Source organism: Peromyscus eremicus, chromosome 8a, assembly GCF_949786415.1.
Source record: "Peromyscus eremicus chromosome 8a, PerEre_H2_v1, whole genome shotgun sequence".
Classification (NCBI taxonomy): domain Eukaryota; kingdom Metazoa; phylum Chordata; class Mammalia; order Rodentia; family Cricetidae; genus Peromyscus; species Peromyscus eremicus.
In genome coordinates this window covers 34988349-35015833 of record NC_081423.1, presented here as the reverse complement: position 1 = coordinate 35015833, position 27485 = coordinate 34988349, and the positions used below count along the sequence as shown (strand labels likewise).

The window sequence follows — 27485 nt, the reverse complement described above, 5'->3', positions numbered from 1 at the left end:
TTAGGAAGCAGGCCACGTATTGAGAGTCAGATGTCACCTCGCTCGGGAAGGCCACCAAGCACCCAGCTGTAGCCTGCAACTGAAACTGAGGTGTTGACATGTTCAGACATCTGGAGTCAGCACCTAGCATGTGCCAGGGCTCGTGTGCACCACTGACCAGTATCTTTTGGTCCAGCCAGACCTCACTGAGCTCATCTGGCAGGGAAGATGTGCCAGAAAACCAGGCAATTCCAACAACAGGGGCTTTGGCAGTGTAGGCAAAGCCCAAGACCCAGACTGGTTTTAAGCAAAGCTTCCTAGAACCTCTGAGGGCCAGGCGGGGGGTGGGGGGTTGGTTATGACGCATGCTGGCCCTATTTTGATAAGGGAGATGTCAAAGGGTAAAAGAAGTGCTTGGGTTGGACTGGAGAAATGGCTCAGTGGTTAAGAGCACTAACAGCTCTTTGGGAGGACCCGGGTTCAATTCCCAACACCCACATGGCAGCTCACAACTGTTCCAGAGGACCTGATACCCATGGCAAAACACCAATGCACATAAAATTTAAAGGGAAAAAAAGTGCTTGGATGACCACAAGGCCAGTCGTGCAGCCACAGGGTCACGAAGCTTTGTTAGTCACCCCACCTGCTGCTGTACCCTGACAAAGCAACTGAAGGGAGAGACAGTTCAGTTGTGGTGAGGAAGTCATGGCCACAGGAGCTTGAAGTGGCTGGTCACCATGCACCTGTAGTGAGGAAGCAAAGCTTAGCTCACATTCAACTTCTTTTCTTCCCCAAGACACAGTTTCTCTGTTTAGCTCTGGCTGTTCTGGAGCTCGCTCTATAGACCAGGCTGGCCTTGAACTCACAGATCCACCTGCCTCTGCCTCCTGAGTGCTGGGATTAAAAGTGTGTCACCACGCCTGACTCACTTTGAACTCTATCATTCGGTCTGGGACCCCAGCCTGTGGAATTGTGGCCCCCAGAATTAACATGGGTTCTGCCGATTCAAGTAACCTAATGCAGAGAATTCCTCACAAGCGTCACCAGTGTGTTCTAGGTGACTGCAGATCCTGTGAGGTTGGCGGTAGTCACACAGAGGCCCTCCTGTGGGAAACCAATGCAGGACTTGGCACTTGTAAAGGCCTCCATCAGATTTGCATATTCTTCGTTGGGAATCCACCTGATTTGGCTTCAAGCTAATTCAGAAGCACTGAGCAGTCACCTGCATCCCAAGGGGATGGGGAGGTGGTAGTAGAGGAGGAGGAGGAGGAGGAGGAGGTGGCGGAGCCGCCACCTACCTCGTGGATTTCGTGTAATAATATAAGAACAGCTCTTTCTGAGTCTGATGGTGCACAGCCACACATCAGGAATTTGGGAGGCTAACGGAGGAGGATTTTGAAGCCGAAACCAATTTTAGCTATGTAAGGAGATTCTGTCTCAAAACCCTCCATGGGGTCTCAGGATGACCTTGAACTGTGTGTGTTCGTGTATGTTCGTGCGTGTTCGTGTTCGTGTTCGTGTGTGTGTGTGTGTGTGTGTGTGTGTGTACATGTACACACACCAGGCCCACACGAGCCACCCCATGCACGTGGAGGTCAGAGGATAACTTCTGTGAGTCACTTCTCTCCTTCCACTGTGGCTCTGGGAATTGAAGGCAGGTCATCAGGCCTGTGTGGAAAATTGCTTTTGCTTTCTGGGCCACCTTTCTTGCCTGACCTTGAACTTCTAATCTTCCTGCCTCCACCTCTGGAGTGCTTAGATTACAGGTGTGCACCGTCACTACGCTTGGGTTTGGTGCTGGGAAGTCAACCCAAGCCTGTAGGTATACCAGGTGCATACTCTTACCTAGTGAGCTACATCCCTGCTGAAAAATACTTTTTTTATAATTTATTTATTAATTTTATTTTACGTGCATTGGTGTTTTGCCTGCATGTATGTCTGTGAGGGTGTCAGGTCCCCTGGAACTGGAATTACAGACAGTTATGAGCTGCCATGTGGGTGCTGAGAATTGAACCCTCATCCTCTGGAAGATCAGCCAGTGAGTGCTCTTAACCCCTGAGCCATCTCTCCAGCCCCCTGAAAAATATTTTTTAGGCTGTCACTGTACATACTGTGAGGTGACTGATCGGAACAGTGTTATTTTTGGAGTTTCCCCGAGTCCTACCTAAAAGGGCCACTAGTGTCCTGTCACCTGTTCCCTAGTGACAGGAAGAAAACTTAGACTTGTCTTAGAACTTGGCCTACGGCGCCAAAGGACCCCAAGTTGAGTCCCAGATCCCTTCCTGTTCTGAGGACTCTGGAGTCTGAAGTCAGGGCTGTCTCTCTGGGTATGACCTGCTACTCTGGTCACCCAAATGCTGCACAGGATCACTGGCCCTGAGCCATCAGGCCCTGGAGGAAGCTTCATGTGGGTCTGTGTGGTTGAGGGTCTCGGCCTCTGTGGTCTCTCCGGTTTGCATCTCGCTCCTATTTGTCGGTGTTCACAGCCCTTGTAAAGTCCCTGTGTTCAGGCCCTGAGAACACCGACAGCAGGCCAGTGTGGCAGGACAGAGGACAGGAAACATCACACAGGTGAAGCACTCAGCTTCTGCGTGTAAATAATTAGAAAGTGACTGGGGCTGGCTGGAAGAGTGTCCTGCAGTCCCGGAGTTGTTGGTGAGTAAAGGTCCCTGAGGAGGTGGCCGTTAGGTAGGGGCCAGGATGAGCAAATGGCAGGGTACTTTTATTTTTGAGTCAAGGTCTCCAGTAGTCCATCCTGGCCTTGACCCTGTAGAGGAGGGTGGCCTTGAACTGACTCTTCGGCCTCCATCCTCACCCTGCAGTGCTGAAATAGAAACATGTCCCACCCCACCCATTTCTGTGTGGTGCTGGAGATCAAGACCCAGGGCTTCGTGCATATTAGGCAGGCAACTTAGCCACATCCCCAGCCCTTTATTGATGCTGAGGATGTCTCCCTGTGTGCTTCTGGCTGGCCTGGAACTCACTCTGGAAATTGGCAATCCTTCTGCCTCGGCCTCCTGAGTCCTGGGACCTCAGCCATGTCCCAGCAGGATATTTCTAATCACGTTGCCTCCCCCCACCCCTGCTAAGGACCGAACCCAGGGCCTTGAGCCTAGGCAAGCGCTCTACCACTGAGCTAAATCCCCAGCCCCCCACATTGCCTCTTTAGAGGTTGATTTCTGGATGGGGCAGTTCTGTCAGTCCCTGTGGCATCAGAGCTGCAGGGTCTGGGATGTCCCACAGCTGAGTTGTTTTCGGGAGTTCTGTATCAGTCCAGGCCCTGGTTGTACTAGATCCTGTGTTGAAACCCCTAAGGAAATAACCCAATCACAGCACTGCTTTGCCACGGAGCCTCCAGAAGCCCCAGCGGGGAAAACCTCTCACCAGCGGAAGGCAGGCCTCTCCAGAGTGCCAGTGCCCGGCCTGCACTCCTGTCTTAACTCTCTTGCTGCTTGCTAATAAGATATGCAAATTACCAGGGCTGTGAAATCCTAGACCCGTTCCATCTTCTGTTTAATTAGCATTTAATCTAATCTGGTTTTAATTTTTTCACACTGGCACCCTAATTAAATGTTAGGGTGTTAGTCTTAACAATTAAATTATATTGGCAAATAGAGTCTTCAAGAAACTTGACCTTTTTTCAAGTCAGCGCCCTCTCCAGCTAGATGCAGATATTAATTAGATTCTGCGAGATGCGGCTTCTAGGTCCATTGATGAACCCATTCAGCTGTTTTCCTGTGGTTATGGTCCTCGATGCCATGAGGCGCACACAGCCAGTGAGCTGGCCCCAGCAGGCAGTGGGTTCCAGCTGAACAGGTTTGTCAAAAGCCTCCTGAGGGCCAAGTGAACTGAGCTTACACTTCAGCAGTGGGTGTTGACTTGGCAGGAGGGCTGGGGTGGGAGGCGGGGCTGAGGCCTGGAGGCCTGGAGCGACCTTGAAGTGGTTTTCCCCTCTCATTGATAGGAGCTCGTCCTTAACTTGTGATTCTCAAGTGATGACCGCTGGGAATGTTGGGACTTGAGTAAGTCACATGGTGTCTAGAGATACCACTGTATTCCATAGCAATACTTCGGGGATGGAGTGCAGAGGCGGGAGGCCTTGCCACTCCCAGCTGAGAAAGGGTTCAGAGGTTATTCCGGAGTAGAGATTGGGAGGCAACAGATAGAACAATTTGAAGAATAGTTTTCCTAGTGAGGCAGCAGATGAGTGGCAGAATAAACCCCAAGACATGGCTTGGTGGGAATTCAAGGCTTAAGGATGATGGAAGACAGGGTCTTCTCCCTGACCACATACCAGCGCAGGGTGCCGCTAGAGCCATGCTGCCGTGGGAAGGCGCAGTTCATGGCAGCCTCTCATTGAGCCACCCCAAGCCCCAGCCTCTTGCTTTACCCTTCGGAGAAGGCCCAGGTCCTCTGGTGTCTCATATTATTACACATACGCTTGTGCCTCTGGGTGCAGGTCTGTAGCGCAGTTCTAAACCTCCAGAGGAAAGTCCCGGAACGTTCACATAGCAGTAGTGTTGTGTTCACAGGTGGCCTTTCTACTCTTGGAGTTTCTGTTTGTGTGTGTGGCTGGCTACAGGAGCCAGGAGGCCAGGTTAAGACCGTCGGGACTGGGGATGCAGGGGCAGCTGCGTTTTGGTGAGGGACCTACGAGTCCTGGACTTCTTTCTCTAGTCTCTCTTTCTCTATTGCCTGTCTCTATTCTGTAAGGCAGAGGACAATTTGCAGGCATCTTTCCTTTTACCTGTGGGTCCCAGATACTGAACTCAGGTCTGTGACCTGCCTGGCCATTTCTCTGGCCCTGCTCTTTGTGCAGGCTTATTTTCGTGCTCGCCTGGTCTATGAAGCCGGCCTCTCTGGGGCAACATGAAGACCTGTAACCCTCTCACCTCTGCCAGGTTTTCCGGACAGACTTGATCACAGCCATGAAGATCCCAGATTCGTACCAGCTCAGCCCGGATGACTACTACATCTTGGCGGACCCATGGCGACAAGAATGGGAGAAAGGTGTGCAGGTACCTGCCGGAGCGGAGGCCATTCCAGAGCCTGTGGTGAGGTGAGCCAGGTGGCCAGGCTAGGACCATTGGGGAAGGGCAGGAAGGGGAGGCTGGTTTTGGTGAGAGATCTACTAGTTCTAGGATTCCTTCTGAGCCTGTCTCTACTAGTGGTTAATTCTCTTGCCAGATAAAAACAACAACAACACACACACACACACACACATTGGTCCAGAAATACTGGTAGAGATAGAGACCTAGGAGGCTTTGGGCTTGAACTAGCTCTGAAGCCCAATTACCTTGGTCCAAATTGCCTTTTGCTTTCAATAGGACCTTGAACCAGAAATGTAATCTTTCTGGGTCTCGTTTTTCTTGTTTCTGAAGTAAGGGAGATGACTGTTTTCCTAGTGGTTGGAGAAGGGGAAGTGAATAGTGTGTGCCCAAAGACTCAGGGTGGGACCCGCATACAACAGAGGTTACAGAAACGGCTAGGGTTGGAATGTTGCCATTCTATACATCGGGCAGAGCGGCCCAGGGAAGTCTGCAGACTTTTGACTATCCCTTATAATGGGAATAAGCCATGTTCTGAAGTTCTTTTTTTTTTTTTTTTTTTTTTTTTTTTTTTTTTTTTTTTTTTTGGTTTTTCGAGACAGGGTTTCTCTGTGTAGCTTTGCGCCTTTCCTGGGACTCACTTGGTAGCCCAGGCTGGCCTCGAACTCACAGAGATCCGCCTGGCTCTGCCTCCCGAGTGCTGGGATTAAAGGCGTGCGCCACCACCGCCCGGCCTGAAGTTCTTTTAAACTACCCTTTAAAGAAGTTCTTAGAGGATCCTGGTGCCCCCCCACCCACTAGGGGCCTAGGAAACACTCACTGGTGTCACCCACTGAGAAGTCTGTCCAGTAGGGCTGGGTCAGAGTAGAATCCTCAAGGGCTTCATAACCTGCTGGTCTTATGGGCAGAGACTTGCCGGGATGTAACCACATACGGTCTTGCCTTAAACTACAGACTATACTCAAGTATTTCATTCTGAACCTGAGGGCACCGGTGGCCTAGCCTCCCTGTCCCGCCAGCTCACCTGAGTTGGGCAGTTTGTTAATGCCCCTTCCTGGGCTTGGCAGCTTCAGTGGCTTTTACTTTTGAGGCCAAGTAGATGAGGGTCAGGGCAAAGGTCACAGCTGTCCCCTCCTCTGACATTGGCACATTGCTTCCTGGCAACCACATCTGTGAAGAGCCTGCTTCATCCAAGCCCTGTGCTAGGATTGCAGACAAGGGAGACTCAGACCAACCGAGGTACTCTGAGGGACTGGGTGTGGGAAGGCCTTTCCTCCAGTGACATTAGCATCTGGGGGCTCTGAGAATGAGGAAGCTTAGGCCCATCCGGAGTGCCTGGGAGTATACATGGATGGGTAGGTGGGTGGATGGGTGAATTGGTGGATGGATGGGTAGGTGGTTTGGATGGGTGGGTGGATGGAGATGGGTGGATGGGTGAGTGGGTGGATGGGTGGGTGAGTGGGTGGATGGAGATGGGTGGGTTGGTGGGTGGGTGGGTGGATGGTTGGATGGGTTGGTGGGTGGATGGATGGATGGGTGGATGGATGGTTGGAGGGTTGGGGGGTGGATCGATTCATTCTTAGTGTCCACATCCCTTCTAGGGCCTGTAACATGGTCCAAGATTGTAGTGAGTTTAGTGTCCTGACCTTGTCAGTCAGGAGAACCTTGACCTGACTTCTCTCCAAGGCAGTCTGCACCTCTATGAAACAGGGATGATATTAATATGAGTGACCACCTGATGATGTGGCATCAGGATTAAATGAGAATCCTCATGCCAAGCTATCACCGGATGTGCCAAGGCCAGGGGGATGAAGAGGGACAGGCTAGCCACTGAACAAAGAAGCAAGTCCTGATGGGAGTCACCCAGAGTCTGACCTCTCTACTTGATGGCAATGTCAGGTGCTTCTGGAAACATCTATCGGCACGAATGACAGTTTACTGCAGTTGCCTCTACCCCCTGGTGACTTGGCTTCATTCAGTCTCTAGGGTATTTTATCTGATGACATGGAGAGGGGCCATGCTGTCCTGGCCTCCTGATGGACAGTCCTAGCAACCTTCATCTGATTTAGTGGTTTGATTGTTGTAGCCCAGCTGGGTTTTTTGTGTGTTTGTTTGTTTTTTGTTGACACGGGGTCTCATGTGTCCCAGACCAGTCTTGAACTTACTATATATCCAAGGACTATATATATCCAGCTAGTACTGTGTGTGTGTGTGTGTGTGTGTGTGTGTGCATTACATCCACAAAGTTCTTTTTTTTTTTTTTTTTTTTTTTAAGAGAGCTTTATTTATTTTATGTATGTGGGTGTTTTGTCTGTGTGGGCCCAAAGAGGCCAGAAGAGGGTGTTGGATCCTCTTGGAGTTAAGAGTTATAGATGGTTGTGAGCCACCATGTGGGTGCTGGGAACTGAACCCGGGTCCCTTGGAAGAGCAGTCAGTGCTCTTAACCCCTGAGCCATCTCTCCAGCCCCCTCCACAGCAGTCGATGTGCATGTCTGCCCTAAGTTAAAGATATTCAGAGTCTCGCCGGGCGGTGGTGGCGCACGCCTTTAATCCCAGCACTCGGGAGGCAGAGCCAGGTGGATCTCTGTGAGTTCGAGGCCAGCCTGGACTACCAAGTGAGTTCCAGGAAAGGTGCAAAGCTACACAGAGAAACCCTGTCTCGAAAAACCAAAAAAAAAAAAAAAAGATATTCAGAGTCTCATCCCTCAGGAAAGACGTACTGAGGTCGGCAAACGTGTCCTTTGGGTTCACCACACCCCACCTTCCCAGGTTCCCCAAGACCAGTGCTACCACCTGCCTGGGTACTACAGCCTCCTGGAAGCCTTTGTGGCTGCTACCTTGGGGGACACTGAGAGCCTCCCAAGTCAAGCCTTTTGCCATCATTCAGTGATCACACTTGCAGGGTACATAGTACTGTCCCCATTTTACAGATGAGGAAGTTGGGAAACTCTGGGGAATTTCCTATGGGGCCTAATAGGCCGCTGGGCCAGGAAATGACAGACCACAGTAACAAACCCTGGGCTGTCCCTGTGAGGCCTAGAGTGCGAGCATTAGGCATACTCTGACCCCTCTCCCCCAAGTACTGTCCCAGCCTGACTCCTTTGCCCCACCCTGGCCTTTGCTGCCCACCTCATGGTCCAAACTCTGCCCCTGAGGGTTTGCACTGTCCCTTTAGACTTGGTCCTGGGCAAACCCAGCCTCTGGTGTTGTCTGCTCTGGAATACAGGCTTTGCTCTCCCCTGCAGGTCTTAAAGCTTTCCTTCCACCCCGTCCAGCCGCCAGCTGTGTCTGAGGGTGAGGCCTTGGCTCAGGGTCAGGTCAGTCCACGCCTGGTGGGAGAGGCTCTTTCTGGAGCGTGTCCCTCAGCCCTGGCTCCCCAGAGGCCTGCCAGGTGGCCCCAGTGAAGCAAGCAGGTGTGACTGGTGTTACACAGTAGGTGGCTGTGCAGATAGGGATGCTCAGACGCTCTACTAAGCATGTGCTTGGGGCACACACAAAGCTGGACTGTGACAAAATTATAGGCTGTGCTTTTAAGAGATGTTCATTTGGAGTGACAGTTTCTTGGGAAAGGCAGCATTTGGTTGGACCGAGGGCAGAGCGTTGGCTTCTATCTGGAATTATCTACTTGGCGTGGGAGGAGAGGCCTGCCATCATTGTCGCCTAAGACTCCGATGAGGGCTTCTCATGTGGGGTGGTGCTGCTGACCCTTAACCTTTGACCCCTTCCCTGTCTCCTCTCTGAGTGACCTCCAAGCCTACAGGCTTTTCTCCCTGCTTGCGCCCCTGCCTCCCTGTGCCCAGCATCCTTCCTGTCCCCTTGCTGACACCAAGGCATTTCCTGAAGCCTGGGGCCTTCCTGAAGCTCAGCCCTGTCCCTGTGCCATCTTGAACCCTCCCCTCCCCTTCCCTTCCCAGCCCACGCTGAGTCACAGCCCTTGGCAAGCCCTACCTCCGACCCCAGGAGGCCTCCTGGGCAAGTGTGGGGCCTCTCAGGCCTGGCAGGGCTGGCCAGATGGAGGCCAGGCTCCAGACAATAACCATGGCAACCAGTGGGGTATGGGAAGGGCTGGCATTTTGAACTGGCCTCAAAATCTGATGGGTAGAACACAGATGTGTGAAGAGGACCCCACCCAGCCGAGGCAAAATGCCCCTTATTTCCCATTTCAGGAGGAGAAAGGTGGTTAACATCTAGAGATCTTACACACACACACACACACACACACACACACACACACACACACACACGAACGCCCGCCCCCCCCCAATCCCCGATACCTAGCACTTTGTGAAGAGTTTTCTTTGTGTCAATCCTGGCCATCTTCTCACCAAGTGCCTAAGATAGGTTGTGTTATTGTATTAGTGGTGTTCTGTTTGAGGAGTGGGAACCCGAGGGAACAGACAGTCAGATGGAGCCTTGGTGCCTGCAGCAGGTCCCTGGGGCCTGGGACGGTTTCAGAATTTGGGGAGGCAAGCAGAAGCAGTAAGAAACAGGATACCTATGTGGTCCATGGTGTGTGGCCAACATGTCACTGTGGCAGGAGACCTTTCATCCAGATAGCCCTCTCCTGAGTTGTACAGTGGAAACCTGTAAAGCTCAAACTCCTCAGAAAAGCAGACAGACTCAACTTCCGCTCGAGACCGTGACACCTCCAGGTTGTTGATGATAAGGGACCAGGATTATGAAGCCATGTAGTCAGTCTTTTAGTCCTAGCCTGGAGAGGTATGCCAAAGGGTCTAGAGTCTAGCTGGCTCTATCTCACTTGTCCCCAAGGAGCTGGCACAGGGCATTGCCCAGGATGGCACTTGGGACACCTCCTGCAGTCCAGGTTGAGAATAGCCCTGGCTGGGCAAGGCAGATGTTACTGTGGTAGGCCAGGACTACGTCATTCCCACGTGGTCCTCACTCTGCCTGCCTTACAGCCCTTCGGGTCTACTAGTCCTGTGGATCCATAGTTAATGGAGTCTATAAGGCAGACTGGCAACAAGGAAAGAAATGGAAAGAGGGGATGGATACGAGGGATGGGCCCTGTGGGGCATCAGCATCTCATGTCATACCCTGGGCCACCAGTTCCTCAGCCAGGCTGACTGAGAACCAGTTAAGGCCCCTTCCTTTACCACTCCGTTCTTGGTTTCACAGGCTCCTCCCACCACTGAAAGGTCCCCCTACACAGGTGTCCCCAGATAGCCCCACACTTGGTGAGGGTGCCCACCCTGACTGGCCAGGAGGCAGCCGCTATGACCTGGATGAGATCGATGCCTATTGGTTGGAACTCCTCAACTCAGAACTCAAGGAAATGGGTAGGTAACCCTTCTGGGCCAGGTGTGTGTTGCAGCTGGCAGGGACCCTCTTCTTCCGGACCCCTCATAGTGTCGACGCCTCCAGAAAGGCAGTGGCTGTGACTGGGGGACATCCCTACAGCTTTACTGTCAGGTGTGTCTTTCATTGTCTCTGCCTCCCAAGTATCTACAGTTGTCAGGGGGAGGTAAAACTAGCAAGTAATTCACAGGGCTCAATGACACGTGGAGAGAGCATGCAGGTAGAACTGGGTGTTGGTGGGCATGAGCCTCCTGGATGAAGCCTGTTGATATGTCCCAGGAAAGATCAGCCCGGTCATTATCTGAGTGTACACAGAGAACGTACACACAGTGCAAGCAGATTTCTGGAGCCAGCTGCATCCCAGAGACACCTGTGTTGCATGCATACATGTGAGGGAGTGGTGGAGGGCAGGCTGTAGACAGTGAGGCAGCCATGATGAGCAAACCTTTGGGACTAGATGGTTCCTTTGTCCTTGACGGAGCTGAGGTCCTGGTCACACTGTAGGTGGATGGATGGAGCCTTCCCCATGGCATTTGCCCTGATTGCTGCAAAGTCTGCTGAACTCCTAATGGTGTCCTCTGCTGTCCTGCCCACAGAGAGGCCTGAGCTGGATGAGCTAACGTTAGAGCGTGTTCTAGAAGAGCTAGAGACGTTGTGCCACCAGAACATGGCACAGGCCATTGAGACACAGGAGGGGCTGGGCATCGAGTACGATGAGGACGTGGTCTGTGACGTGTGCCGCTCCCCTGAAGGCGAGGATGGCAATGAGATGGTCTTCTGTGACAAGTGCAACGTCTGTGTGCACCAGGTGGGTGGACCCTGTCACTCTCTTCCTGACATATGCTGCCTGAGCCCTGATGAGGCTGGTTGAGTTGGTTATGGGAGCATGGGCACTGTAGACCAAGATCCCGGAGAAGGACTAGAGGCAAAGACGTTAGGGACATTAGTGCTTTGCAGTACCTGGGACATCCAGGGTCTCCTTGGCTCAGGCCTGCTAGCCAGACCTAAGCAAGTGTCCTTTGGGGAGTCTGTCTTCTCTATATCTTTTTCAGGTCTTCCCCTCCAAAACTGCCCCAGCTCCTCACATCCTGACCTTAAAGGGACAGCAGCAGCAGGTAGTGATGGAGAGCCGGCTGCCTAGTTTCAAAGCGTGGTTCTGCCTTTCACAATTTATGAGACTTAGGGCAAAGTTCCTAGCTTCTCTGGAGGCTCTGTTCTGTAAACTGTAAATGAGTGTGAGCCGTCGGAGCAGAGATGTAAGTATGACTGCTGTGTGGTAGCGTGCTTGCCTGACATTCAGGGGGCCTTGGATTCGATCCCCAGCGTTACCCCCAACCCCCCAGAAGCGAATTGTTGATGATAAACTATTTGCTTAGTGAAAGACAGTAGGGCTGAGCCTGTGAGATGGCCCCGTGAGTAAAGGCACCTGCTTGAAAAAGCAATGGTGACCTGAGTTCAATACCTGTATACAGATGGAAGGAGAGAACCGACTCACAGAATTGTCCTCAAATTTCCACATGTTTCACAGGCCCATGGCCTGCTATATTCTGTCCCTGGTAAATTAACTTAAGAAATACATACAGTATGACTATGCTAGAGTGTTTCTTTTTTTTTTTCCCCCCCCTTTATTTTTTGGTTTTTCAAGACAGGGTTTCTCTGTTTAGCTTTGTGCCTTTCCTGGATCTCGCTTTGTAGACCAGGCTGGCCTCGAACTCACAGAGATCTGCCTGGCTCTGCCTCCCGAGTGCTGGGATTAAAGGCGTGTGCCACTAGAGTATTTCTTACTGTTGTTATTGTAACAGAGCAAGCCAGAGTCCCTTTCTTTTTTTTTTTAAGATTTTTTTTTTTTAAGTGTGTGTGGGAGTGGGTAATTATGCATGTATAAGTGACTGCCTGTGGAGGCCAGAAGCAGCCAATCCCTCTGGAGCTGGAGTTAGAGGTGGTTGTGAAGTGCCGGATGTGGGTGCTGGGAACTGAACTCAGTCCTCTGAAAGAGCAGCAAATGCTCTTAACTGCTGAGCCATCTCTCCAGTCCAGTTACTCTTTGTTTATTTTTTAAAAATGGTTTTATTATTTTATGTGTAGAGGGACGTTTTGCCTCATGTATGTAAATGAGTTAGGTGTGTGCCTGATTCCCAGGGAGGCCAGAGGAGGAATTGGCGTGAGAGATGGTTGTCAGCCATCATGTGGGTGCTGGGAACTGACGCTTGGGTCCTCTGCAGAGCAGCAAACGCTCTTAACTGCTGAGCCATCTCGCCAGCCCGTAGATCCCCTTTCTTGATCTCCGGTCTTGGGGCTCTGGGTCCCTTGTATCTGTGGCCTTGTGGTCCAGACCTGACTTGGAGCCAGGGAACTCACTCTGGCTCCCAACTTGGAGGCATATGTACCCACTACAGCCGAACTAGACAGATCCTGGGAAGCTGAGGAGCAGGGCCTTGAGCTAGCTACCCAGCAGCTCTTGGGTCCATGTGTGTCTCCTCCACCATGGCATGACAGGAGAAGTTGGGGTGGTCACTGTTTTCACAGACTCCTGTAGAAAAAAGGACGAAAGCTTAGACCTTGGTCTTGGAAGCTTTAGAACCACTTTTGTATTCAATTCAGGAAGCAGTTGAGGTTCTCCCTAAAGCCCATGCTGGTTAGGAACTTTTGGCTAACACAGGTCTTCCAGCAGAGAGCAGCCCCCACCTCTTTACCAGAGGATGGGAATGTACACCCTCAGGAACTCTCTGGCACCACTGCCAAGTCTCTGACCAGACATAGCCCATTTGCCGATGCCCCTGACCTATGACCACCTGCTCTGTTCCCAGGCATGCTACGGGATTCTCAAGGTACCTACGGGCAGTTGGCTGTGCCGGACATGTGCCCTGGGAGTCCAGCCCAAGTGCCTGCTCTGCCCCAAGCGAGGAGGAGCCTTGAAGCCTACCAGAAGTGGGACCAAGTGGGTACATGTCAGCTGTGCCCTGTGGATTCCTGAGGTGTGTAGGCGTGGGAGGCAGAAGATTTCAGTGAGTAGAACGTGGGGAAGGGATGTGTGGCGAGCTTAGGTCGGGCCTGGCAGAATTCAGGTGAGAGTACAGGAAGGAAAGGACTGTTGGGCTCCCGTGAAGACTCAGGGAGTCAAGTCTAGGAATAACGGGAACATTGTCTGTGGACCTGGTCGTAGGTCAGGTGCAGTGTCTGTTGTGAAGTGGGGTATCGAGCCACTGGGACATTCAGGAGGGATGATTTGAAGTCCAGACTTCAGCCCAGCAGGGGGGACTCAGATTATGTGATCCATTGACACAAGGCTTTGGTTAAAATCAGAACAAAACCAGCTTTGGTACTGCAAATCCAGCCCCTGGAGGATGGAGGTAGAAGGTAAAGGGTTCAAAGTCTTCACCAGCTACATCTTGAGTTCAGTGCTAGCCTGGGCTGTATGATATCCTTCTCAAAACCAAGCAGGACACAGACAATCCCCTTGTCTGGAGGTAACAGCAGGGAGTTGGTTTGTGGGCCTGCCTTATAGCTGGGATTGGGGTGCAGAGGTAGCCTGTGGCTGGGGTCACGTGGGAGGGCCGTGGACAGCAGGCTGGGTCCACAGTGGCCATCCATTTTTTTTTTTTAATGTGCACATTTGTCTGTGAGGGTGTCGGGTCTCCTGGAACTGGAGTTACAGACAGTTGTGAGCTGCCATGTTGGTGCTGGAAATTGAACCCGGGTCCTCTAGAAGAGCAGCCAGTGCTCTTAACCACTGAGCCATCTCTTTAGCCCCAGAAAATACAAATTCCTGGACTGTTTGCTAGTTGTTTTTGTTTTTAGTTTTTGCGGGGTATTTTTTTTTTTTTTTTTTTTTTTTTGAGACAGGTTTCTCCGTGTAGTTTTGGTACCTGTCCTGGATCTTGCTCTGTAGACCAGGCTGGCCTCGAACTCACAGAGATCCACCTGGCTCTGCCTCCCGAGTGCTGGGGTTAAAGGTGTGCGCCACCACCGCCCGGCCCATTATTTTCTTTTAAATGTGAGATGCTACAATTCACCAGGGTTTTGCTCAGCTCTTCTGTATTGAAACACCGGTCCCTTGCTGTTGGTGCCTAGAAACAAGCCAGGAGAGAGACCCCGTCAGCATGTGGCCTTTCCCCTTCTGAGTCTCAGTCCAGAGGTTCCCACTGGGGTCCACCTTACCCTTCTCGGGGTCGTGGTTATTTGTGTCAAATTTGCATCTTGAAGACTAGGACTGCCTCTCAGTGCCCTCTCTCCTGGTTACAACAGAGACAGACGGACCTATTAAGGACCCCATCCTTGGGGGCTGGCGAGATGGCTCAGCAGGTAAAGGTGCTTGCTGCCAAGCTTGACAACCTGAGTTCAGTCCCCAGGACCTACGTAGTGGAAGGAGAGAACTAAATCCTGCTAGTTGTCCTCTGACCTCCACACCTGAGCTGTGACATACATGAACATACGTGCACACATGCACCTCTGTCTCAGCCTTCACTCCCAGGCACACGCTTCTCTTAGCCAGCTATGTTCTTACACACTCTGGGGCTAGATCCAAGTGAGCAGGTACTTGATTGGCCCAGGCCGGGGAACTCAGACCCCAAGCTCAGGGAGGACTTGGGATTTGTGAGTTCAGCCATGGCTCCGTCTGCTCACTACCTGGTTACAGCAGACAGCTTCCCATGTGGGCACTGATGCAGCCCCCCTGTATTCTGCCCAGGTCAGCATCGGCTGTCCAGAGAAGATGGAGCCCATTACCAAGATCTCACATATTCCAACCAGCCGCTGGGCCCTGTCCTGCAGCCTCTGCAAAGAGTGTACGGGCACCTGCATCCAGGTAGGTGGCCTGCTCCTTCCTGCTGCCCTGAGCCTGCTTCTTACCAGACATGCACATGGGCTGCCTAAAACACCACTAGTTAACCACCATCCCCTGTGGCTACACCTCTGATGGGCCTGAGAGCCTCAGAACTGGGGTCATGCTTGGTGCATACACCCATCAGGAAGGTACATTTCATTTATCCCCAGGCCTCCAACGCATAGGGACAGACCCCACCCATGGAGTGCTAAGAACTTTGCTTGCCCCACAAGAGCAGGTGTCTCTGGGCTTGAAGAATGGTACATTGGCCCTTGAGACTGCAGCCCTGATACTTAGATGGAGATCTAAGTTCCTCTCCAGCTCAGAAAATGGGCCTTCCTGACACAAGACGGACTTAACGGGTCTACCTGTGATGATGACTCCCATCTCGGTGATCTTTAGGCAAGCCCCGTGGTTCTGATCCCGATTTGGAGGGAGCTGAGGATTTGCTTTTCCCACAAAGCAGGGTTTGCGGTGCTTCTGGTCTATGCTGTGGGGGTGGGAGACCACCTTTGTCCCTCTCATCTCCCCCCAGGAGCACGGGTGACCTTGCAAATAGGCCTCCACCCCATTTATCAGCCCTCCAGAAGGGCTAGTTTGACAAACTGGTTCCAGCGGTCCAGTCCCTAGTCAAGGCTGGGAGGATTGGTCCACTCGTAAGCTGTTCGGACAAGAGAAGGCAGGGATTTATAGCTGCTCCCAGAGAGCAGAACCTGGGCAGGCTCCTGGCTTTGATGACAGTGTAATAAAGAAGGCTGTGACCCTCGTCAGCCTCCCCCACCCCTGCCCTCTAATCCCAAAGTCATATAGCCCACAGGACAGTGCATCTTGTCCCCAGGAGAGTCACCGCCTGGTGGTTGTCTCCCTCAGGGTGTCTGGGGTTTGTTCTGTTACCTTTCCAGCTGCCCCGGGGCTCCTGTTTGTCCTGCCAAAGCTCCTTTAACGCCGTGGGCTGTTGGAGGGTCTCCCCAGCATTGTGTGCTTCCCCCGTGCCCTCGATGAACCCCTCCGTGGTCCCTGGGGCTCCCTTAGTGCCTGACACTGTCCTTCCCCCTCTCTCCAGTGTTCCATGCCTTCCTGCATCACAGCATTCCACGTCACGTGCGCCTTCGACCGCGGCTTGGAAATGCGGACTATATTAGCCGACAACGATGAGGTCAAGTTCAAGTCACTCTGCCAGGAGCACAGTGACGGGGGCCCTCGGAACGAGCCTGCTTCTGAGCCTGCGGAGCCCAGCCAGGCCATCGAGGACCTGGAGAAGGTGACCCTACGCAAGCAGCGGCTGCAGCAGCTAGAGGAAAACTTCTATGAGCTGGTGGAGCCGGCTGAGGTGGCCGAACGGCTGGACCTGGCGGAAGCACTGGTCGACTTCATCTACCAGTACTGGAAGCTGAAGAGGAGGGCCAATGCTAACCAGCCGCTGCTGACGCCCAAGACCGATGAGGTGGACAACCTGGCCCAGCAGGAGCAGGATGTCCTCTATCGCCGCCTGAAGCTTTTCACCCACCTGCGGCAGGACCTGGAGAGGGTAAGTGGCCCTGGTGGGTAAAAGGCCTTCTTACTCCATGTGCCCTGCCTAGGGGCAGCCAGGACTCGGGGGCATGAGGGCTGCCAGTTAGAAGACACTATAGGATGACACATGCTTCACAGACAGACCCTGCCAACTCTTGGTCTTTGAGTCTCAGCCTCTCCCTCCCTCCCTCCCTCCCTCCCTCCCTCCCTCTGTCTCTCGTCCTCCTCCTCCTCCTCCTCTTCTCCTCTGTCTCTCTCTCAGAGGGGATGCGAGACAGGGTTTCTCTGCGTAACAGCCCTGGCTGTTCTGGAACTTGTTCTGTAGACCAAGTTGGCCTTGAACTCACAGAGATCCACCTGCCTCTGCCTCCCGAGTGCTGGGATTAAAGATGTGTGCCATCACACACCTTTTGAATCTCTCTTGTTCCAGCTCTTTCTCAGGCCTTGGGTGAAGGTGGCCTATAGGGACAGGAGGGAAGGATACTAGCAGCCATTGCCTTCAGCCCCCCTTCTGACCCCTGAGAACGATGACCGGGACTGGAGGAGCCAGTGTTACCCAGGATACCTCTGCCCTGAGGTATTGAGAGCAGGAATTGTCCAGTTACCAAGCAAGCTTGTGCTGGCCAGAACTGGGTAGGCAGGAGTGAGTGGTGGATGTGACACCCATGGACTTTCAGGCAGAGAACAAGAAACAAGGAATAGATGACACATGACATCACACATCCCCCAAAGAGTTAGTCCAGGCCTGGCCTGGGTGAATGAGCCACACATACCTCCATCTTTGTTCTGGGAGACAGGGTAGAGGTATGGCTTGGTGTCCCAGGTGGTGGTACATATGGGGCTGAGGGAGGTGACATGTCTGGATCTGAAAACCATTCCTCTGAACCCAGGAGCTGCTCTGGCGTCTCCTCTCTGAACATAAAATTCTAGGGTTCAAAGAACTGTAGAATTATGTCACGGTGTCCTTCATGAATCCAGGTAACATGTGACCTCTTCCTGGGCTGTGTTAGGAAGCAGTCCTCATTGGAAGCCTCAGAGGGACTTCATGGTTGGCTACTTTTCTTATCTGTGCCTCAGTGAGCCCGTCTGTCAAATGGGTGGGACACCTGAGCAGGTGATGTGCTGTGGCGGGTGGCAGTGACTGAATTCAGCTTCCCTGTTCTCTACACATCTGCCCTGGGGCCTGGGTAAGAGAGAAATGACCCTGGTGGCCCAAGAGGGAACTTACTGCCTGACAGCCACTAAGTCCATCACCAGGTCAGAAGGCTGTGGTGTGGCAAGAATCGCATGTCCCCGGTCCAGCCAGGGCAGAGGGGAAAGCGGGTTGCATTGCAGCCGCCGTGGCCTGGACAGTTCAGCCTCCTGTCACAAGGAGACCGCAGCTCCTTCCAGGGTTGTCCTGAGGCCTCCAAGTCCACACCCCCCAGGTCTCCAGTGCAGAATGCTATGCCTCTTGTTGCTTCTCAAAGGACCTAGCAGATGTTACATCATGGTCTGTGCTGGCCAGCCCCATGGTGGCCCCCACCTGATCTAACTTCCCGAGGAAGAGCTTCCCTGCCCTGGAGGCAGGCGCCGCCCATGGGGCTCAGGAGGAGGAACGGGTAGGAAGCCTTCCTGTCTTGGGCTGGAGCTTGCCTTTGGATTTCGAAGGTGGTGGTGAGGGTCAGGAAAAGCATTATTGGCTGTTTGCAGTTCTGTAGATTTTCCTAAGCAGATGTTTCCTCTTACCCCCCCATCCTCCGACCCGGGTGTCAGCTGGTCCAGGGGCTGCTGTCTGAGGCTGGTGAGGGCTGGCGTGCCAGCAAGCTAGCCAGCCAGGCTCCAAAGGCTCAGGGCAGATAAGAGCTGCCACAGACCCCTCCAAGGGCAGGTGACACCTATCTAAGCTTCTAGAAACAAGTGTGAGAGCCTACTTGGAACTCTGTGAAGTCTCTTGGGGACTTTTGACGGGAGCCCCTGTCTAAACTGCTTCCCAGAAGCCTCAGGGCTGAAGAGGAAGCAAGCTATCAGGTACCATTGACACCCAGCCCAGGCCCTCTCAGGACCACATGTTGGTGACAGACCTATGAATATCTGGGGGAGGTTCTCTGCAAAGCCGCCTGGTGGCAGTGGCCTGGCTAGTAGGCCCCGTCTCTGACCATGGCCTAGAGCCAATAGCTGAGAGAGTACCCAGCCTTTGACTGGGCACCAGGCCAGCTTGGGCCTGCTTCTGAGTGAAGGTGCAGGATGATGTTGGAGTTAGAGGTCTTGGGTGGTCTGGCCGTTCACTGATTTTAGTGCTCCCCTCCCCCAACTCCCGCCCCCAATTCTGTAACTGTTTCTGTTTCCTTTTCCAAGAAATGGAAGTAAGGATCCAACTGGCCTTGGGGTCACATAAGGACAGTGATCTCCATTGTCAGTTGTTTTATTTTGTTTGAGGCTAAGACTCACCCTGTAGCCCAGGCTAGCCTCAGACTCATGGCAATCCTTCTGCCTCACCCTCTCAAGTACTGGGATACAGGAATATGAGCCCCCTTACTCCAGCCCACTGCAGGTTGATGTTGCTGCTGTTGGCTCCATTAGCAGTTCAGCTCCTGGCGGAGGGTGAAGCCTGTGTCCCAAGAGTGGGCTCCAGAGAGCAGCAAGGCCTGGTGCTTCAGCCCGGGCATCTTCTCTGATGGTTCAGGAGCGGGGCTGCCACCGGCATGAAATTGATTTTATGGCCAGCCCAGACGATGTGCTTTCCTACAAATTTCAGCCGCAGGTCTGGACCTTGGCAGGCAGTGTGGATGGGCACAGCCACTGCAGCCTCCAGAGTTATTCACGGCTGACAGAAAAATTGCAGTAGTGGACATCAGCCTTGCAAGTGCCAGCTCATGTCCCCTAGCAACCACGCTGGCTGTCAGGCCCTGCAGGGAAGTGGTTGTGGTTCTTGCTACGTGAGTTATTCCAGAGACTGAACGGACCTTGTGTGGGAGCCAAGAGGGTGGCAGGGGCTCTCAGTCACACGGCCGCCCTGAGATGAGTCTGTGGGAGCCCCACCCCGGCTGCCGCTCCGAAGGACAGAGAGGACCAGTGGGAAGTGGACCCTGTCCCTTGCAGACTGCGCCACTTGCCTCCTTCTCAGTCCCTAGATCGGGGGTCTCTTGCCAAAATCCTTAACAACACTTGGCTGGTGGCCAGTCACTCTGTTCTCCACCTCTGTCACCACCCCGTTCTCCAGCCCTTTGTTTTCATTCAGCCCTGTGTAAGGACACCAGTCAATTGGAGAAAGGGCCCACCCTAACCCAGGATGACTTCATCTTGGCTAATTTTATCTTCTGAGACCTTATGTCCCATTCTGAGGTTCCCAGCAGGAAATCTTGGGGAATTGAACCCCCCATATAGAGGCCCTGGAAGGTGTAAGTCCGCCAGGAAGTGGTCTGATTTGCATTTCAAGAGCATTGCTGAGGGATGGTTTTACTGTCCCTGTGAAAGGCTGGGGGATGGACAGAACTGGGCTGTGAAGGGAGTTGGTGTCAGTCACAAGGAAAGACTGCTGTAAATGTACTGATGGGTCAGTTGTGGGTGGAGGCTCTGGGCTGGTTCAGCCTCCACAACTCTCCTTGGTGCAATAGGACACCCCCCCCACCGCACCCACCCCCCTGCTGCCTGGCTTTGCCTCCCCTTGCTCCATTACATTGTCCCCACAGGGCCTAGCTAGGCCTCCTGCTGGGCTTAGCTGTCCCTTTATCCAGGAAGCCTGGCAATCCTCTAGTCTTGGGTCAGGGCCACCTGGTCAGGATCTCTGCCTTGCTGGGTGGCAGGCTCTGCAAAGAAAGAGACCCTGACCGAATTGCTTGCCTACAGATTCCTCCCAGACAGTGGGTAGGCCCTGAGCCAAGCTGGTGTGCAGGTAGGGTTGTGGAGAGGAGGTTGGTTGGAAGGTGGGCCATGGTAAGAGGGTCCCAGGCTGGTACCAAGTGTCAAAATCCAGGGCTATCCCTTGAGGAAGGGACTGGACATGGGCATTGGTAAAGGTGGGGTCAGTGATGTGTGGACCGTGGTGGCGTGGTGTTCACAGCGCAGGTGAGGAGTATACACATGGAATGTCCCAGGAGAGTCCATACTGAATCCATCCTGCTGATGCTTGTAGGCTGGACTGGATCTTCTAGAATCCTCTTCACAACTAATCTCAGGAAAGGAGGAAGGCCGTACCCGACAGAGATCTGGTTATACTCCCTTGAGCTAGAAGGAGGGGTTCTGAATTAAAGGCCACTCCAAGCAGCTTAAGAACAGAGAGGCTTAGCTAAGACCCAAAAACCAACTGGGGACTAGGTGAAGAAAGACCTTGGTGGGAATAGGATTCAAGCTGAACAGCTGAGGTCAGGAACAGCTGTCCCTGTTTCTGGAAAGCTCCATCAGAGCCCAAAGGAAATGCCCGACCAAGGGAGTGTCTCAAGGGCTGAAGCCTGGCCTCGGCCCCAGAAGTGTGTGAGAACAGTAGTCAGTGTGGGGGGGGGGGGGGGCACCCTGCACAGGCACCGACAGGTCCACCTCAGATGCTTCCAGACAGCCTGAAGAACGTGCGCCTGTCCTGTAGACTAAGCCAGATGGCTTCAGAGCCTACTGTAGGGACTCTGCCTGGCTGGCCTGAGGGACTCAGAGGCTGCTGTCCTCTATGAAGTACGGCATTGTGTCGCTGTGGGTACAGGAGCGTTGGTGGGAGTGGCAGAGGCCTGCCTCAGGTCCTGGTGCAGTAGGTAGACTTGGGAAAGCTATTCTGCCAGATTGTGCTCATTTGAAAGTACAGGGCCGCTCGCTGGTGCCTTGGGGCGGGTGCTGGCTTTTACCCTGATGCTTGTATCTGAAGAGTCGCTTTGCTGGGAAAGGCAGGTGTTGGACAGGAACGAGAGGGTTGCCAAGATGAGACCAGATACTCCCTGCACACTCAGGGTTTGGGAGTGAATTTTCAAATATCTTGGGCAGAGGGGAGACCGCCGCGGTGGCCCATGTTCAAAACCCCACTTTCTCCAGCAAGGAGGCTCCTGGAGATGGCGGGTCTGGGATGGGTGGCAAGGAGTAAGGTGAGCAATCTGTCTTACGTCTCCGCAGGTTAGGAACCTGTGCTACATGGTGACAAGGCGCGAGAGAACGAAGCATTCCATCTGTAAGCTCCAGGAGCAGATCTTCCACCTGCAGATGAAACTTATGGAGCAAGATCTGTGTCGAGGTAGGCACGGCACCTCCCTGCTGGGAAGGCGTGTCTGTGGGGCCTGGAAGGGCCTGGGGCCAGAAGCCACCCGCCCGTCCCTTCTCACCACCATTGCAGTCATCAGGTCCAAATGAGACCCCGTCAAGGCCCTGGTTGTGTTAGTAGTAGACAAGGAGCCAGAGTCTGGACTGTGCCGTTCAAGCCTGCCCTCAGGGGCACCACTGGTTCCCTGGCATAGCCCAGTTCCATCAGCAGTGGCTTAGCTTGCACAAGGGCAGGTGCAGATCCAGAGTTTTCCTGGCTCCGCTGGGCTCAAGACAGTGGGCTGGAGAGGTGGATCAGAGGTTTAGAGCGCTGGCTGCTCTTCCAGAGGTCAAGAGTTCAATTCCCAGCAATGGCATGGAGGCTCACTACTGCCTGTAGTGAGATCTGGTGCCCTCTTTTGGCGAGCAGGCATACATGCAGGCAGAACACTGAACCTGAACCCTGAACCCTGGTGTGCCTGGGGTTCAGTCCTTGGGAAGGCCGCTGAGCAGAGATGGTCTCATGTGATGAGATTAAGGCTGGGATCAGCTGTGTCTTCTTGTCCTCTTTCTTTCTCTGGGTATAACGTGTATTTAGCAGACCTAGAAGCCAGGGGCAAAGGCCTTGATGTGGATTGCATTGGTTAGCCATAGAGTCTGGAAGACATGCTTAGCACCCCCATACACACGCCGTCACGCTCAAATATTGAGCATGTGCAGCAGAAACGCCTAGGTAGAGCTGTGGTGATGGGGGCTGCCGCTGCCAATTCTGCCTGGGGGTCACTCTGGGCCGTGAATGATGAGGGAGAGGTGCTGGGGACACGGCACCATTAGAGGGAATGACTGCCCCTTCTCTGCAGCTGAGCTGCTCCCTCTACCCTTTGAGGCTACTAACATTCATGGAAGCCAGGGGTGGTGGAGCATACCTGTGAACCCAGTGCCTAAGAGGTTGAAGCCAGAGAATTTCGAGTTCAAGGTCAGCCTGTGCTACATAGTGAGCTTCAAGGAAGAGGGGAGGGACGGAGGAAGGAAGGAAGGAGGGAAGGAAGGAAGAAAATTTAAATTAAAAAAAAAAGAGGAAGGGGAATTGGAGAGATGGCTCATGGGTTAAGGGCACTGGCTGTTCTTCCAGAGGATCTGGATTCAATTGATGGCACCCACATGGTGACTCACAACTGTCTGTAACTCCAGTTCCAGAGGATCCAGCGCCCTCTTCTGGCCCCTTAGGGGCTGGTAATAGAGTTTACTTGATAGAGTGCTCACGTAACACGCATGGAGCCCTGGTTTGATACACAGCACTGCATAGAACCAGGTGTTCTGGTGCACATCTGTAATCCTAGACCTTGGGAGGTGGTAGAGGCAGAAGGATCAGGAGTTTCAGGTCATCCACAGCCACATAAGTTTGAGACCACCCCCACTATATAAGAACGATTTTCTTTTTTTGTTGTTGCTTTTTGTTTTTTTGAGACGGGATTTTTCTGTGTAGCCCTGGCTGTCCTAGAACTTGCTCTGTAGACCAGGCCAGGCTGGCGCTGAACTCGAAGATCCACCTGCCTCTGCCTCCTGAGTGCTGGGATTAAAGGCTGCCTTGGCTAAGAACCATTTTCTTATCTATGTTTGTTATGTGTGTGAATGTTTTGTCTGCATATCTGTGCATGCACTGCGTGTGTCCCTAGTGCCTGTGGAAGTTAAAAGGGGCATCAGATCTTCTGGAACTGGAGTTAAAGATGGTCATGAGCCACCGTATGGGTGCTGGGAATTTAACCCAGCATAATCAAAGGCAAAAAGAAAAGAAATCACTATTGCGAACTACAGAGGTCAGACAGGGCATGGCCTTGTGGAATTGGAAGCTCTGTAGCCTCCAGACCTTTCCTGCCCACGTATAGTTTGCTCTCTGGAGCGAGAAAGTAAAGTAGTGTCCCAGGATGTGCAGGCAGTGGCCGTACAGGGTCAGGGGTATTGAGAAGGACACAGTGGCACTTGGAGGAGGCCACGCACACACGTGTCTTCCTAAAAACACACAAAGTCCTTGTGTTCAAGGATGCTGAGGGTATTGAGGTAGGAGTAGCACTTTTTGGGCACAGTATCCTATACACCAGAGGGTCTGCACCCCAACGTAGGGTCTGGAGACTCTGCAGCTCCTTGTCCTGGGGAGGAGAAAGCATTGTTGTGCGGGGCAGTACATCTTTGAAGAAGACTGCTTTAACCCTGCTTGAAGTGGACACATCTGAGGGAGGAAAGTTGCTTAGAGGAGGCTGCAGGGTAACCAAGATGGGACATGGGATGCCTTGGGGCCTTAGGATGTCGGACTTGGGTCCATGTTACAGGCAAGGAGACTGAGGTCCAGCTAAAGACTCTAGGGGCTGAGAACAGCTCAGGGTATGCCTTCCATCTTTTTTTAAACATTGTTCAGGAAGCCCTCCTGCCTCCGCTGAGGAGCTGGGGACCCTTCTTTTCTGGATGAAGGGACTTGAGAACCAGATAGGAAACTGGAACCTTCCATCTCCTGCCTCACTGCACAAGCAGGCCAGGAGGAGCTTGGCTGTGGCGTCAGGGCCCCGAACCTAAGCCGCTTACCCCCAGATGATGCTTTTCTGCCCTGTGTCTAGCTCCTTGTCCTGGCTCCATTGCCCTGTCTCTATAATCTCCAGTCCCCGTTTCCACCCACCAGGACTCTCCAAGGACTGTCAGTTTCATAGGCCACACCAAAGTCCCAGTCACAAGGACTTCCTGTGCCTACCCGAAGATCCTTCGTAGAGCTGTGGGCGGTTACCTTCTGTTCTACCCCAGCTCCCCTGTGTCTGGCACACTGACTGTGAACCTTGGTGCCATGGAGAACAGACACAGTTGATGGAGGACCCCTGGGCTGCCCCTCAGGTTTAACCCTCTCCTTCTCGAACACAGAGTCTTCTGGGAGGAGAGCAAAGGGCAAGAAGAATGACTCGAAGAGGAAAGGCCGAGAGGGCCCCAAGGGTAGCAGCCCTGAGAAGAAAGAGAAAATAAAGGCCGTGCCAGAGTCTGTGCTGGGGCAGCTGGGTAAGTGCAGGGGCCACTGAGGCCTGGTAGCTTCACGCCATAGGAAGCCAGCAGCACGAAGCAGAGTTGGCCTTCTCAGAGGAGAGCCCCACTTAGGCGCTCCCTCTTCCAGGTGCCCACAGCCTCCTGTCACCTGAGATCCCAAGACAGTCTAGCTGGATGGAGACTGAGTTCTGTCATCTCAGAAGCTGTCCTGGCCAGAGTGCTGGGTCCTTCCAGAGGTCCCTAGAAATCAGCGCCATGCTGGGAGGAGAAGACTGCAAGAAGTCTTTGCTCCTGTTCTACCCTATCAGACAGACAGACAGACACACACACACACACACACACACACACACACACACACACACACACACCCCGCCCCCGTGGGCTGTTTACTCAACCCCAGCTGACCTTTCTTGAGCCACCCAGAGACCAAGAGGAGTGACAGCAGGCCCACTAGTCACTGTCACAGTAGACTTCAGTAAAATAGGGTCCAAAGCTGAAGCTGGTCCTGGCCACCGTGTTTCAGGGAGACATCTCTGTCATACGCTTTCCTTCAAGCTGCTGAAGGGACTGCCTGTAAAGATGCAGCGCCCCCTGGTGGCCTCTCTGTTCTTACGGCTTTTGAAAGTCCTAGTGTTTGAGCAAGGGAACTCAACCGCTTCCTTTCCACTCCACTCTACCACCATTTGCAAAGCCAGTCCTGGGGTCGGTCACCCTGGTGAGCAGGGCCAGTATCTGGCCCTGCTCTTTGGTGGCCTTGTGGGAGGGGTGGACAGAACAAGATGGCTTGCCTGGGTGGGTGGGTTGTCTTGGGCTCCCTGAAAGGGTGGTACACGTGGCTCACACACCCGCCTTCTCTCCCACGGGTCAGGTCTGTCCACCTCGTTCCCCATCGACGGCACTTTCTTCAATAGCTGGTTGGCCCAGTCAGTGCAGATCACAGCAGAGGACATGGCCATGAGTGAGTGGTCTTTGAACAGTGGGCACCGGGAGGATCCTGCTTCGGGTCTGCTGTCAGAGGAGTTGCTACAGGATGAGGAGACGCTACTCAGCTTCATGAGGGACCCCTCGTTGCGGCCCGGTGACCCTGCCAGGAAGGCCCGAGGCCGCACTCGCCTGCCTGCCAAAAAGAAACCACCCCCACTTCAGGATGGGCCCAGTGCACGGACCACTCCAGACAAGCCACCCAAGAAGCCCTGGGCCCAGGATGCTGGCAGTGGCAAGGGCATGCATGGACCACCCACCAGGAAGCCACCACGGAGGACGTCTTCTCATTTGCCGTCCAGCCCCGCGGCTGGGGACTGTCCTGTCCCAGCAGCACTGGAAAGCCCCCCACCGCTGGCCTCCGACACCCCAGACGAGACAGCCCTCATGGCTTCCGACTTGAATGTCCAAGTGCCTGGCCCTACGGTGAGCCCCAAGCCCTTGGGCAGGCTCCGGCCACCCCGAGAGATCAAGGTCAGTCGGAAGTCTCCGGGTGCTAGGTCTGATGCTGGGACAGGACTGCCGTCCACTGTGGCCGAGAGGCCAAAGGTCAGCCTGCACTTTGACACGGAGGCTGATGGCTACTTCTCTGATGAGGAGATGAGCGACTCTGACGTAGAAGCAGAGGACAGCGGGCTACAGCGGGCTTCCAGGGAGGCAGGGGCAGAGGAGGTAGTTCGCATGGGGGTACTGGCCTCCTAACTCACCGGGGCCCTGCCCTGGTCTCCCACAGGGCCTCAGCCCAATCACAACTGCCATTTCCAACTGCTGAGTGTCCCAGACCCACCACTCTGTCGTGGTTTTATTTTTAATATAGAGAGAGTTGTGAATTCCACTCCGTTGTCTTTCCTCTGTGCTGGCCTAGGACGTTAGGATTCCTCCCGTGGCCCTGGCCAGGGACTGCGCCAGGTTCCATGTGCCACCCTGTCCCAGCCCACACAACATCGCCGGGCTTCTGGCTTGATGTAGACAAGGTGAGGGAGAGCTCAGGGCTCCTGCCCACTGCCACTGGGTGACACAGACTGTCGTTTGGGCATTATTTCATGGCAGATGGGCCATCCCAGGGCCTGCCCCGCCTTGTCCCCCCAGATTGTACTGGGGTCCGTTTTGGGTGGGGGGGTGTCCTGCTGCACTCCACTGATCCCTAAGGAAGTATAAGGAGTGAGTGATACCCAGCCAGTCTATTCACTGTCACAAGCACAAAGAGTTTCTATGAGAAAGCACTGAGGGGGTGCAGGGGGCCGGCTGGCTCCCCAATAGCCCACAACATCTGAGGCCCGCCCGCCCACCCGCAACCCCCCTCCCTTGCTGCTCTGTCCCTGCCAGTGCCCAGCCCGAGCAGCTCTGGGAAGTGGTTCCCAGAATCTTTCCTGAGCTGTGCTATTTACTCAGGGGACTCCCCAAAGAGCCAACCACCTGTCCAGGTGGAAGGCTCCAAGGGAGGGCCAGTGCCCAGCCCGGGGCTTGGGGCTCAGATCAGCCCACTGCAGAGAATCACTCCGGGGCTTCAACTTCCTTTTCTTCCTTTGGGGCCAGTCTTGGCCACAGTCGGCCCTCTCCATGTGGAGCTGGCCAGACCAGACCATTTGCCTTTTGAAGTTTCCTAGTCC

General features: G+C 53.7%; 1 protein-coding gene across 3 annotated transcripts in view; it reads left to right on the top strand.

The window, feature by feature from the left end:
* Jade2 (jade family PHD finger 2) overlaps positions 1-26850 on the top strand; it is a 47781-nt gene extending 20931 nt beyond the window's left edge. For all 3 annotated transcript variants that reach the window (XM_059270499.1, XM_059270500.1, XM_059270497.1), the window contains 9 exons: positions 4881-5038; positions 10164-10324; positions 10940-11151; positions 13151-13318; positions 15031-15147; positions 16229-16693; positions 21751-21868; positions 24778-24909; positions 25763-26850. In XM_059270499.1, coding sequence (XP_059126482.1) covers positions 4881-5038; positions 10164-10324; positions 10940-11151; positions 13151-13318; positions 15031-15147; positions 16229-16693; positions 21751-21868; positions 24778-24909; positions 25763-26577 — 2346 coding nt within the window. In that variant the 3' untranslated portion in view covers positions 26578-26850. The remainder of the gene's footprint in view (positions 1-4880; positions 5039-10163; positions 10325-10939; positions 11152-13150; positions 13319-15030; positions 15148-16228; positions 16694-21750; positions 21869-24777; positions 24910-25762) is intronic.
* The last annotated feature ends 635 nt before the right edge of the window (positions 26851-27485 follow it).